A 13,809-nucleotide genomic window follows, 5' to 3' on the forward strand; every position below is an offset into this window, starting at 1 on the left:
GTTTGTTAAGAAACAAATGATCATAGGACTGAGTGGTTTGCAAAATAGACTTTAGTTTTATATGTAGCCTGATTATTTGCATAAAGTGCAGCAAGAATAACTATTTCTACATAGGCCTTTTGGATTGGCTTTGATAGAAGTCTGTTCCACAAGGAATCTCAGATAAAACCTTTTAAAGCCGAGCCCAGCCATGGGTTTCTATCCTCAAATACCTGCAAGTTGGCTGATCCTCTCCTCTTAAGGTCCCAAGATAAGCTTGGAGCTCTGGGACCTGTTAGAAAGTGACATTCTTTTTTTTTTTTTTTTTTTTTTTTTTTTTTGAGATGGAGTCTTGTTCTGTCACCAGTCTGGAAGTGCAGTGGTGCGATCTCACCTCACGGCAACCTTCACCTCCTGGGTTCAAGCGATTCTGCTGCCTCAGCCTCCAGAGTAGCTGGGATTACAGGTGCATGCCACCATGCCTAGCTAATTTTTGTATTTTTAGTAGAGTTGGGGTTTCACCCTGTTGGCCAGGATGGTCTCAATCTCTTGACCTCGTGATCCAACCGCCTCAGCCTCCCAAAGTGCTGGGATTACAGGTGTGAGCAACTGTGCCCAGCCAGAAAGTGACATTCTTTACTGACCACAGGTCAGGAACCCTGTACGGGGACTGTGTAGATGAGGGTATGAAGCCGGTTTCCCCACTGGGCTTCTATTGGCTCCACAAATCAAGCTTAACTCCTTAAAGGGAAGCATACCTTTCCAGTCAAATCTTTGGTAAAATAATCATTTTTTCCAATTGTGTCCTATTGCAAAAGAAAAATGGATTCTTATTGGACTGATGCAAACAACTATATTGCCATAAGTTAAGAATACTCACAGACACTTTCCAAATTCTAGGGGAACCGGGCAGAGAGAAACAAAGATGCTCCAAATTTTGATTACAGGAGTATACCTTGCTTAATTATTAAAGGCTGTAAATAGTTCAAAATACGTTTCCTTGGCTCTGAGAAACAAAACAAGGATCAGCAATATTCCAATCAAATGTCAAAAAGATTGCTTCAGCTTTCTGAGTTCAGTCCATTTAGTCAATTCTTGTTTTGCTTGATATTTGCGAACATTTCAGCTCTTCCTAAGTCCTGTACTTTTTCTTTATCCCTATGTCACAATCTCCAAAGTTATCAGAAATCTGTATTTGAGAGCCTGTCAGAGTCCTATAGCTTATTATAAACCATCTTTTGAAAAGGATTAAAACAAGACAATTGTCTGTGAATAACAAAATGTCCTGGGTAGTTACAGTTAGAAACACAATTGACAAAGAAGTTTGGTTTTCTCTGTGGTTTACAATAACTTAACAACCTTAATTATGATTGATAGCATATACTCAGACACAAGAATTTTAGAAATCCCATATAATGTTGGAACATATATTAGCATTCACCAAAATGCAACCTGAAGAAGACTAAACATCATTTTGGCAATCCCATGTACCTAAACATGTCAAATAATACTGTTTACCTCTTTTCTGGATGTTTCAGGGGTTCTCTGAACCATCCAAAAAGCCAGGCATCAGGAAAGACAATTGTGAAACTGAAGTTTGATTTTGGGAAGGCTGTTAAATATGTTCAAAGTTTAAAACACTTGATATTGGTCAGGCCTGGTGGCTCACACCTGTAATCTCAGCACTTTGGGAGGCCGAGGCAGGCGGATCACAAGGTCAAGAGATCAAAACCATCCTGGCCAACATGGTGAAACCCCATCTCTACTAAAAATACAAAAATTAGCTGGGCGTGGTGGCACACGCCTGTAGTCCCAGCTATTCGGGAGGCTGAGGCAGGGGAATCACTTGAACCCAGGAGGCAGAGGTTACAGTGAGCAAAGATTGCGCCACTGCACTCCAGCCTGGCAACAGAGTGAGACGCCATCAAAAAAATAAATAAATAAAAACTTGATATTACGAAATAGAATTCCAGATTACCATAAACTATTTATTTTGCCAAAATTATGACTCCAAAATTTTAAAGAAGCAAAAACCTTCTATAATCCTTTACAAATTTTGCCAAAGATTAGTGCCTTAAGAATACCTTGTTGTGCTTTTATTTCAATGCTCCACTTACAGAAAAACCATATAATACCTTTTGAACTTAGTCAATACATTCACACAGAGAACTCCTTTGCAAGATTAATTTCCACAATCCTTCCACCACTTGTTTGAACCTTCAGCTTTATCTTAACTAATTTAAAACAATTCTTTAACCCTAGGCAAAAATTTCTATTTCCATGCCTTCTTATAACCTTTTGCTGAAAAACACATTTTATTGTTCTTACACACCTTGCATGTAAATCTATTTCCAGTAGTCTCAATTACTTGTTACAATGGTAACTCCTAGCAATTTTTAACTTTAATGTAAAACCTGGTACTTTGTTTTAATTTTGTGCTAGGTGCAGACAAGGTTTGCCTTCTTAATTAAGGGCGTGGTTAGTTTCATATGTCCCCAGGCCTTATCAACTGTGAAGCCAGTAAATCAAATAGTTTTCAAAACCCAAAAAGCAGTTTATCACCTTAAAACATTTAGTAAACCTTGCATCTGACGTGCATAATCTAGTTCACCTATTTACATTTTAATGACATCTGCATTTTACCAATAATCTTTAAGGCTGTTTTAAATCTCAAAGATTAGTCACATGAACTGAAAGGTACTACATATTTTATCTTCTCTTTAAAAAAATATTGGATCCAAGCGTTTGTTTTTCTTTAGGCCAAATTAATTATAGCTCTTTTTACAGACATCACACACAAACACACACACACACACACATACACACACACACAACGACAGGCAGGAGAAAACCCAGTCGCTGGGTGGGGCCCTTTAAGAAACAGGGCCACGGATGTGAGGGCGATCTGGCTGCGACATCCGTCACCCCATTGATCGCCAGGGTTGATTCGGCTATCTGGCTGGCTAGGCAGGTGTCCCCTTCCTCCCTCACCGCTCCATGTGCGTCCCTCCCGAAGCTGCGCGCTCGGTCGAAGAGGACGACCATCCCCGATAGAGGAGGACTGGTCTTCGGTCAAGGGTATACAAGTAGCTGCGCTCCCCTGCTAGAACCTCCAAACAAGCTCTCAAGAAACAGTGCCAGAAAGGAACTTTTTCCTTAAGGCAGGATTACTAAACAAAGCCTTGCCCCCAGAGTTACAAGCCATGCCCTCAGGATGTAAAACAAGATGGAGGCTTGCAGGGAAGTTTGCTATGAGCCATATAGACATGCAAAACACACCAGATCGGCTACAGCTTAAGACCAGCCCCGCAAATCCTTTTTCACAATTAAAGCTTTACAGAGAATATAAACAGTGATAGTTCCAGGGGCTGGCCTAGTAAAACGTCTTCTAAAAGGGGAGGGGGGGAAACTTGCTTAAAAGTTAACTGCTGGTGGGGTGGAGAAAAGGAAAGAAAAAATGTTTAAAAATGCCTGCAGAAGAACCTCTTATTCTTATGCAAGTCCACCAGGAGACAAGTTTAATTGTTGTGGGTCAGAGCTGGCTTCCCTGGTCCAGGGATGGAGAGACTCCATGGGCACGTGGCAGAATATGCCAGCTAGCTGCCTGGGGCACCTTGGGCCCTGTGTCCCAGCCCCGGCAGGGAGAGAAGGGTGGAAGGGAGCCGCTGCTTGCTGGTCTGTCCTGAAAAAGGGAGGAAAAGGTCATGGAGACCAAGGCCGATCTTACCAACCCCTGGGAGCAACAGGGGTGGAGGCATGGTTTCCCATGAGCTCAGAAGTCTGTGGATGAAGAGGCGTAGAAATGACAGCGAGAGGATTGAGTCCCCATTTCACTCACCACTTCTCCAGCCCCCATGTTGCATGCCAAAAATGTTGCAGGACTTTTCCTTAGTTCAGCTAAAAATGGGGTCCTTGTCACATAGCCACAAAAATTTAGACTTGCAGATGATTTGACGGGTGAGTAAGGCAGGGTTTTATTGGGTGAAAAGGGACAAAGGGAAACAGGAACCCTCCACAAAGCCAGAGTCCCTGCTGGTGTGCTTCCCGCCTCACAGTTTGAATCTCAGGTTCCACACAGGAAGAGGAAGAGCTAGGCTCCTCCTTGCTGTGGGCTCCACCTCAGTGCGCACTCCTCCCAGTGTGCAGGTTGGTTGGAGGTTTTACCAGGGAGCCCTTCCCACCTGGCTGTCTCAGCCGTGTCTAACAATGTTATAATTTTGTATTTCAGCAGTCATATATATTTTAAAGAATTTAAGATGAAAATAATTTATTATATTTGCCAAGATATTTCCCATTTTGGATGCTCTCCTTCATTTTAACGTTCCAGATTCCCCTTTGTCATCATTTCCCTTCTGCCTGAGTAACTTATTTTAGCATTTATTTTAAAGAAGGTCTACTGGAGATGAATTCTTGTGATTTTTCCTTCACTGAGAATGTCTTTATTTTTCCTTCCTAATGAGTATTTTCAATAGATATAAAATTCTGGGTTTACAGTTGTTTTTACTTGGCACTTTAAAAATGTTGTTCCACTGTTTTATGGTACTCCAATGACATAAATATTACATCTTTGCATATTGTACCATAAGTCTCCAAGGCTATGTTTCTTTTGCTTCTATTTGTCTTTCTCTGTGTTCAGATTTAAGAATTTCTGTTGCTTTATTGTCAAGTTCACTCTTTCCTTTCATCTCCATTATGCTATTGAGCCACTCTAGTGACTTTTTTATTTAATTACTGAATTTTTCAGTTCTAAAATTTTATTTAAAAAACTGCTTCTATTTCTTTGCCAAGAACCCTATATTTCCATTTGTTTCAATATTATTCAGTCTCTCTTCTTGAAATATATCTGTAATAACTGCTGTTGAGTCTGTGTGATAATTTTAACATGTGGGTCATCTTGGGGTTGACATCTTTTGATTGCCCTCTCCATTGATAGCTGTTTATGTTTTTCTTATTCTTAGTAGGTTGAGTAATTTTGTGTTGTATTCTGAACATTTTGAATACTATGTTGTAAGATACTGGGTCATCTTATAACCTTTTCATTTGTTGGTTTGTTTGTTTTAGCAGGCAGTCAATCCAATGAGATACAGCCCATTTTTTTTTGTTGGCTGTAGTTCCAATGTTAATTTTTTTTCAAAGCTTTTGACATGCATTTCTAATCTATCCTGCATGTGTGCCACCCTTGGATCAGTTTAGTATCTGGGCAGTGATATTATCAAAGAAAAACTAAGCTGGACACTAGTTAAAGTGATAAAGACAGATCTTAATCAGTAATAACTATTGCAAAAAAGAACAGACTCCAACAAGAGTTGAACTCAACTTCTATTTGTAAACAGCTAACTGGGCATTTTAAAGGGAGAATGAGGGAGGGGGCTGAGCAGGGACTCAGTAGAGTCAGAGAAAGCAAAAATTACAGAAAGCAGTAAGGTACAGGGGTGGGGTTTAGTCCATGTGAAGCCCATCTAGGTTTGCTAACTGGTAGTTCCTTCTGGGAGCAGAATCTAATAGAAAAACATCATCCTAGATGGGAAAGCACTTGTTTAGAAAATTACAAAAACTGAATTGTAAAGGGAAATAGATGTATTTGACCATGTCAAAATTTAAGAAATCTGTGGAATAATACCAGACAGAGCAACTTAAAGGAAATAATTTTTAAACACATAGTAAAAGAAACAATAAGGCAATTAAAATGGTACACTAACAGATATCTACTTAACACAAAGGCAGGCAGTGATGGAAGAACAGGAAACACACACACACGACCTATAGAAACAGACAGCAAACTGGAAGAAGTTCTTTCTCACTGGTAATTATATTAAATTAAAAGTAAAAGCAGAGATTGGCAAAATGGATAAAATACATGATCCAACTATAATTAAGTATAAGAGACTGGTTTTAGATTCAAAGACACAAATAGGTTGAAAATAAAGGAATGGAAAAAGATATGCTTTGCAAACAGCAACCAAAACAAAGATGAAGTAACTATACTAATATCAAACAAAATAGATTTTGAGACAAAAATTATTACTAGTGACAAATAAGGACATTATATAATGATAAAAGGGTAAGTTCATCAAGAAGATAAATATATATGCATCTAACAGTGGAGCACCAAAATATATGAAGCAAAAACTGACAGAATTAAAAAGAGAAAGAAATAATTCAACAGTCATAGTTGGAGGCTTTAATATTGCATTTTAGCAAAAGATAGAACAGCTAGACAGAAGATCAGCAAGGAAATAGAAGACTTGAAAAACACAATAAAAACCGACTACACCTAATAGACCTCTATAGAATACGCCATCCAACAAGAGCAGAATATGCATTCTTCTCAAGTGCACATGGAACATTCCCCAAGATAGAACATATGTTAGAACAAATCTCAATACATTCTTTAAAAATTGAAGTAATATAAGATATGTTATCTGACAATAATAAGATGAAATTAGAAATAAATAATGGAAGAAAATTTGGATATTAAATAAAACATTGCTAAATGACTAATGGATAAAAGAAATTTAGAAAACGTTTTGAGATGAATGAAGACAAAAACTCAACATACCAAAATTTATGGAATGCAGCAAAAGAAGTGCCCAGAGGGAAATTTGTAGCCATAAACACCTACATTTTTAGAAAAGAAAATGTAAAAATCAATAACCTAACCTTCTACCTTAGGAAACTGGAAAAAGGACACACTATACCCAACACAAACAAAAGAAAGAAAATAATAAAGGTTAAGGCATAAATAAATAAAGGATAATTTTAAGATCAAAAAAGAAGGTCAATGAAATGAAAAGTTGGTTCTTTGAAAAGAAAACAAAATTGACAAAACTTTAGCTAAGCTGAGCAAGGAAAAAGAGGGAAAGACACAAATTACTGAAATCAGGAAAGAAAGGGGGAGCATTACTACCAACCTTACAGAAATAAAAAGAATTACAAAAGAATATTATGGTGAATAAAATGGACAATTCTATGCCAACAATAGATATCATAGATGAAAAGAACAAATTCCTAGAAAGACACAAACTACTAAAACTGACTCAAGAGCAATAGAAAAATATTAATAAATCTATATCAAAGAAGTAAAGAGATTAAATTAGCAATAAAGCCACTTCCCACAAGGAAAAACCCAAAACCAGATTGCTTCATTGGTAACTTCTACCAAAGTTTAAATAACAATTAACACCAATTCTTCACATACTCTTCCAAAAAACACAAGAGGAGGGAACACTCCCACTCATTCTGTGAGGTTAGAATTACCCTGATACCAAACTTAAACAAGGACGTCACAAGAAAAGGAAACTACAGACCAATATTTCTTATGAATAAAGGTGCAGAAATTCTCAACAAAATACTAATAAACCAAATACAGCAGCTTATAAATAGAATTATTATGCCATAGCCAGGTGAGATTCATCCAAGGCATGCAAGATTGGTTCAACAAACAAAAAACAATTATTGTGCCACCGTAATAAAATAAAGGAAAAAATCCCATTAATCATCTCAATTGATATATTAGAAAAAAAACTTTAGACAAAATCTAACACCCTTTTATTGTCAAAAAACAAAAACAAAAAAAAGAACTGGACAAACTAGGAATAGAAAGGAACTTCCTCAACCTGATGAGGGGCACCAGTGAAAAATTCACAGCTAACATTGAGAGGTGAAGCCGGCTGGGCTTCTGGGTCAGGTGGGGACTTGGAGAACTTTTCTGTCTAGCTAAAGGATTGTAAACACACCAATCAGCACTCTGCGTCTAGCTAAAGGTTTGTAAATGCACCAATCAACACTCTGTAAAAACGCACCAATCAGCACTCTGTGTCTACCTAAAGGTTTGTAAATGCACCAATCAGTACTCTGTAAAAATGCACCAATCAGTGCTCTGTGTCTAGCTAAAGTGTGTAAACACATCAATCAGCACTCTGTAAAAAGGGACCAATCAGCACTCTGTAAAATGGACCAATCAGTGCTCTGTAAAATGGACCAATCAGTGCTCTGTAAAATGGACTAATCAGCAGGACATGGGCAGGGCCAAATAAGGGTATAAAACCTGGCCACCCGAGCCAGCAGCGGCAACCTGCTCAGGTCCCCTTCCATGCTGTGGAAGCTTTGTTCTTTTGCTCTTTACAATAAATCTTGCTGCTGCTCACTCTTTGGGTCCACACTACCTTTATGAGCTGTAACACTCACTGCAAAGGTCTGCAGCTTCACTCCTGAAGTCAGCAAGACCACAAACCCACTGGGAGGAACAAACAACTCTGGACACGCCACCTTTAAGAGCTGCAACACTCACTGCGAAGGTCTGCAGCTTCACTCCTGAAGTCAAGTGAGACCACGAACCCACTGGAAGGAAGAAACTCTGGACACATCTGAACATCTGAAGGAACAAACTCCAGACACACCATCTTTAGAAACTGTAACACTTGCCGCGAGGGTCTGCAGCTTCATTCTTGAAGTGAGTGAGACCAAGAACCGACCAGAAGGAACCAATTCTGGAACAACATCATACTTACTGGTGAAGTACTGAAAGCTTCCTCCCTAAGAACAGGAGCAAGACAAAAATGTCTACTCACCACTTGTATTCAACATTGTACTGGAGATTCCAGCCAGAACACTTAATCAGGAAAATTAATAAAGACATACAGATTAGGAGAGAAGAAGTAAAACTCACTATTTGCAGATTACATGATTCAAGGTTGCAGGATATAAGATCAATAACAAATAATGGTTGTATTTCTATATCAGCAATGAAAAAGCCAAAAATGAAATTAAGAAAACAATTTCATTTACAACAGCATCAAAAAAGTACAATACTTAGGAATAAATTTTACACAAAAAGAGCAAGATCTGTACACTGAAAACTCCAAAACATTGTTGAAAGAAGTTTAAGAAGACCTAAATAAAGACATCTGTGTCTGTAGGTTAGAAGACTTAATATTGCTAAAATGACAATATTGCCCAAATTGATCTACAGATTTAGCATAATCCCTATCAGAATTCAGCTGACTTCTTTTGCAGAAATTGACAAGCTGGTTCTAAAATTCATATGGAAAGTCAAGGGATTCAGAATAGCCAAAGCAATCTTGAAAAAGAAAAACAAAGTGGGAGGGCTCACACTTCCTGATTTCAAAACTTACTACGAAGCTACAGTAATCAAACTGGTTTGGTACTGGCACAAAGACAGACATATATAGGTCAGTGAAATAGAACTGAGAGTCTGAAAGAAACCCATATATCTATGGTCAATTTAGTTTTGACAAGGGTGCCAAGTCCATTCAATGGGAAAACAATTGTCTTTTTGACAAATTATGCCATAACAACTCGACATCCACATGTAAAAGAATGAATTTGAACCTAGCCTCACTCCATACACAAAACTTAAAATGGATCAAAGATCTAAATGTAAGAGCTAAAGCTATAAAACTCTTAGAATTTTAAATCGGCCAGGTATGGTGGTTCACACCTGTAATCCCAGCACTTTGGGAAGCTGAGGTGGGAGAATCACTTGAGCCCAGGAGTTTGAGACCAGCCCAATCAACATAGTGAGACCCCATATCTTAATAAATACATACTTTAAAAAATAAAAGAACAAAAAAATGAAAAAAATAAATAGCCAGGCATGGTGGTGTGTGCCTGTAGTCCCAGCTACTCAGGAGGCTGAGGTGGGAGGATCACCTGAGTCCAGGAAGGTCAAGCCTGCAGTGAGCCAAAGTTGCACCACTGCACTCCAGCCTGGACAACAGAGTGACACCCTATCTCCAAAAAAGAAAAAGAAAGAAAGAAAATCATTTTCTCTTAGTGTTCAAATTTGTCACCATCAATATTTCCTTGTATTTATTTAAATTTCCCTGTGGCTATTTCACCTTTTTCATTCCACTTCATTCTCTTGATTACCCAGGTTGGTAAACTGTGTATCTTTAAAACTGGTCTTGTCAGAATACTGCCTTTTAAATTTATTTTCCACTACCCATCTTTGTTTTCTATGCATTAATTTAAGTTTTGATCTTTATTTGACTGCTTTCCGGATTCATCTGGTGTATCTTTTTCTAGTTTCCTAAGGCTTTGTGAGGCACCGAGTCAAGGGAAGAGAGGAAGTGCTAAATCTCACCAGACACTGGAGAGTGATATGGGGATGCACTGTCATGGTCCTCCCTGCTTTGCCATGCTGATGATAATGAGAAGGGACTGTGGATGGACTTCACATGAGGAGAGCCCTGCTATGGAATGGCACTCAAGTGCTCTATTTTTCCACCCTCAGCTCTGACACATCTCTGACAGGAGGCAAGTAGACAGGTGGTACTGAGGAGAGAGGCCATTTCTCTTACTGTCTCCTGTCTCTGAAGAGAATGAGGAAGTAAAAGCTGAAGAACAACAGGAATGAAGTCAGTGGCAAGACCAACTGGTGCCACTGACCAGACCTGAGATTGAAAGATTAACCCTCCCCACCCCTGACTCTAACCACATGTGCTCTCAATCTATCACAACGCTTTCACATGGACCCCTTAGAGTTGAAAGCCCTAAAAAGGGCCAGGTTTCACATGGACCCCTTAGAGTTGAAAGCCCTTAAAAGGGCCAGGAACTCTTTCTTCAGGGAGCTCGGTTCTTGAGATGCAAGTCTGCCAATGCTCCCGGCCGAATAAAGCCTCTTCCTTCTTTAACCCAGTTTCTGAGGGGTTTTGTCTGCAGCTCATCCTGCTACAGTACAAGTTCCCCTGGAGTTTGTTTCTGACAGAGACACATCTCTGTGGCAGATGTCCCGATCCCTATGTCATAATGCAATTGTGAATTCAGAGCTCTCTTCTCACTCATGTTACTCATGCCAGACCTTGGGAAGCAGAGAAATCAGGGCTAATGAACCATCTAAGGACAGGCCATGAGGGTTCGATTTTGTGTAAGAGACATGGCCAGATCTATTAGGTGGACCAGGAATGGGTGGGTGTCTCCCTGGGCTTTACAGGACTTGAGAAAAGAGAGGATGTTAAAGTAGTAATTGTCTTTGTATAGAGCCATAGAGAGAAACAGTCTTAACTCATTTATGTATTTCCCATTTAATTCTGATGACAGACCAAAGGCAATTTAATTTTGGTTATAATTGAGGATGTTGAAGAAAGCATTGAATGGAAGACATTGCAGAAGAAGAAACAGCAGAAAATCAAGGTGAGAAGAATTCCATGTACTTAAGAGAAATCCAGAACATTTATATCTACATCATAAGGTGTAGGACTTTGCCTCTTATCGATCCAGGGTCTAATTAGGAGTCAACTCAATGTTGGCTCATTTTTCCTCCATTCTCTTCTCAGTCTGGGCTGTCTGGATCTGGGCCTGACTGAGACATTGAGAGTGATTGGAAAGAATGAAAGCCTTGGGAGGCCGAGACAGGCAGATCATGAGGTCAGGAGATTGAGACCATCCTGGCTAACACGGTGAAACCCCATCTCTACTAAAAATACAAAAAATTAGCCGGGTGTGGTGGTGAGTGCCTGTAGTCCCAGCTATGCTACTCAGGAGGCTGAGGCAGGAGAATGGGTGAACCCGAGAAGCGGAGCTTGCAGTGAGCCAAGATCACGCCACTGCACTCCAGCCTGGGCAACAGAGCGAGACTCCTTCTCAAAAAAAAAAAAAAAAAAAAAGAATGAAAGCCATCAAGAAATGCATGAGGCTGAGAGGTGAGAATGTGAGAACTTGGAATTCGAGAGTAGACTGTTCAAAATATGGAAAGACTTGGAGTAGAATATGTGGTCAGGGTATTGAAAACCTACCATAGTATCAAAATATGGTCATAGCAGACAGAAATCAGCCAGTGGTGGTTTGGGGCTGGAATTAGCAGATAATTACCAGGCAGAAGGTTATGAGGCCTTTCCAAACCCAGTGAGCACCGAAGAGGTGAGTGTGACTAACAAGGTCCCACACATCCCTATTGCACCCTTCTAGTTACTAATGGTTTTTCCCTTGATCCATGCACTGCAGAAATAGTCTGGAGAAGAACTCTGTGACTCTAAGATTGAAGTGATGTGCCCACAGTGGCAGAGGAAGGTCACCACCAGGTCTGATGGCTCCTAGTCAGTGTCCTGCTAACTTCCCTGAACTCTGAGGAAGGGCTGTGTGTTGAGAGAGAAAATCCAGGCTCCTTCCAGGAAGATCCTAGAAGTTGGTGGCAGGAAGTTTTCTGACTGATCGCTCTTGTCTCTGCCTAGGAAAAACTTAGAATAAGAACAAAAGCAGCTGTAAAGATCCAGGCCTGGTGGCGGGGCACCCTGGTGCGCAGGACACTGCTGCATGCAGCCCTCAGGGCCTGGATAATTCAGTGCTGGTGGCGGATGACGCTGTCGAGGGTGCTGGAGAAGAAACGGCAGGCAGCTCTGATCGCCTACGCAACCAGAGAGAGGGCAGTGATCAAGCTCCAGTCTTTGGTCCGTATGTGGCGTGTCCGCTGGCGATACTGCCAGGTGCTCAATGCCATCTACATCATCCAGGGCCACTGGCAATGCCACAACTGCCAGACCTGCGCTCTCCTCCGGGGCCACTGTGTGGTCACAGCCACTCACCTGCAGTTCCACATTGAGATCATCAACTCCTAAGGGCTGGCAAGAAGGGCACTGTGTCTACTGTCCCTATTAAAGGTCTAACCTGGTCTGGTGTGTCTCATGGGCTCCCCCAGCTAATGGGATTCTTGAGACTTGGACCTTGCTGCCTCCTCTTCTCCCTGAGAAAGAATTTCAGTGAGGTTTGCCCCCTGTGTCCAAGGACCCTGTTTTGGACTGACAATGGCCATAGGAAGCCCCAGTCTGCTCTGATATATGACAGAGCCAGAAATCCCAGTTCCCATCCCCAGCCTTATTTTCTTCTCACTGGGGGATCTGGGAGGCAGTTGGGCTCCATCTTCCTGAAGATTCTGGGCACCTCTGCACATATGGATGGACTATTGGGCTCTGCTCTGTCAACCTAGAATCAAGGTCGGCTGGGGTTTGGGATGCCTCAGTTTCCTCTTTGGCAAGCACCTAGATGGAAAGGCAATATTTGGCTGATTCTCCTGGGAGCAATGCAGTGCAGCCCCAGGTGAAGGATAAGAGGCTGGCCTTACTGTTAGGTGGGGCTGGGGCTAGGCATGCTAATGATTAGGTGGTGACCCTAAGGACTAGTGGAAAACAGAAGTTTGCAGAAGTTCATCTTTTCTCTACAATTTCCTCACTAGAACTCCTCTCCCCAAGGGCCAGGTGACAAACAGGGCTCCCTCTGATATTACCCCCACCCCTACTCTTATCTCAATTATTGGTGATTTTATCATTGGTCAAGATGACCCTACAATCTCCTCCATTCTAACCTCAAATAAACCTTTTCTGCTCTTCTCCTCAGCTATTCACTCCCACAGTCATACCAAAACAATGCTATTCTATGGAACTTCTGTGATGATGGAAATCTCTCTCTATGCTGTCCAATACAGTAGCCACTAGCCACATATAGTTGTGGTGCACCTGAAATGTGCCTAGTGCAACTGAGGAGTTGAATTTTTTATTTTATTTAATTTAAATTTAAATAATCATTGGACAATGATGCTCTAGACCTCATCATCACCAATAATTGTACTATTGCTCAAATTGCTTTTTCTAATTTTCCATTCTTTGATTACTTTCTTCTTTCGGTTCACCTTTTCAATAACCCCAATATTTCTTCAGATATGATAAGGTCTTCCAGTTTATTGACCCTATCATTTTTTTACAGCCACCACCCCTGACATGCTCTTGCATGTTTCTTTACCTAGTGCAGATTCCGTGGTTAATTATCATCTCTCCCCTGCGCTACCTCACTCCCTTGGCCCACTTTCTTTCTGCAAAC

General features: G+C 40.6%; 2 protein-coding genes across 7 annotated transcripts in view; one reads left to right on the forward strand and one right to left on the reverse strand.

The window, feature by feature from the left end:
- Window positions 1–13,809, reverse strand: part of LOC101144055 (IQ domain-containing protein F1) — a 143,757-nt gene that overhangs the window by 87,290 nt on the left and 42,658 nt on the right. The window contains exon 5 of one of the 6 annotated variants that reach the window (XR_010132819.1): window positions 288–785. The exons of the other annotated variants lie outside the window; for them this stretch is intronic. The gene's annotated coding sequence lies outside the window, so the exon portion shown is untranslated. Of the gene's footprint in view, window positions 1–287; window positions 786–13,809 lie in introns of those variants that run through there. 6 annotated transcript variants of the gene reach the window in all.
- IQCF2 (IQ motif containing F2) lies at window positions 10,776–12,608 on the forward strand. Its single transcript, XM_004034239.3, has 3 exons — window positions 10,776–10,867; window positions 11,041–11,133; window positions 12,171–12,608. The coding sequence occupies exons 1-3, from the start codon at window positions 10,850–10,852 to the stop codon at window positions 12,552–12,554; spliced, it is 495 nt and encodes a 164-aa protein (XP_004034287.1). The 5' UTR covers window positions 10,776–10,849; the 3' UTR covers window positions 12,555–12,608.

The sequence above is a fragment of the Gorilla gorilla genome, chromosome 2 (genome assembly GCF_029281585.2).
Source record: "Gorilla gorilla gorilla isolate KB3781 chromosome 2, NHGRI_mGorGor1-v2.1_pri, whole genome shotgun sequence".
NCBI classification, from domain to species: domain Eukaryota; kingdom Metazoa; phylum Chordata; class Mammalia; order Primates; family Hominidae; genus Gorilla; species Gorilla gorilla.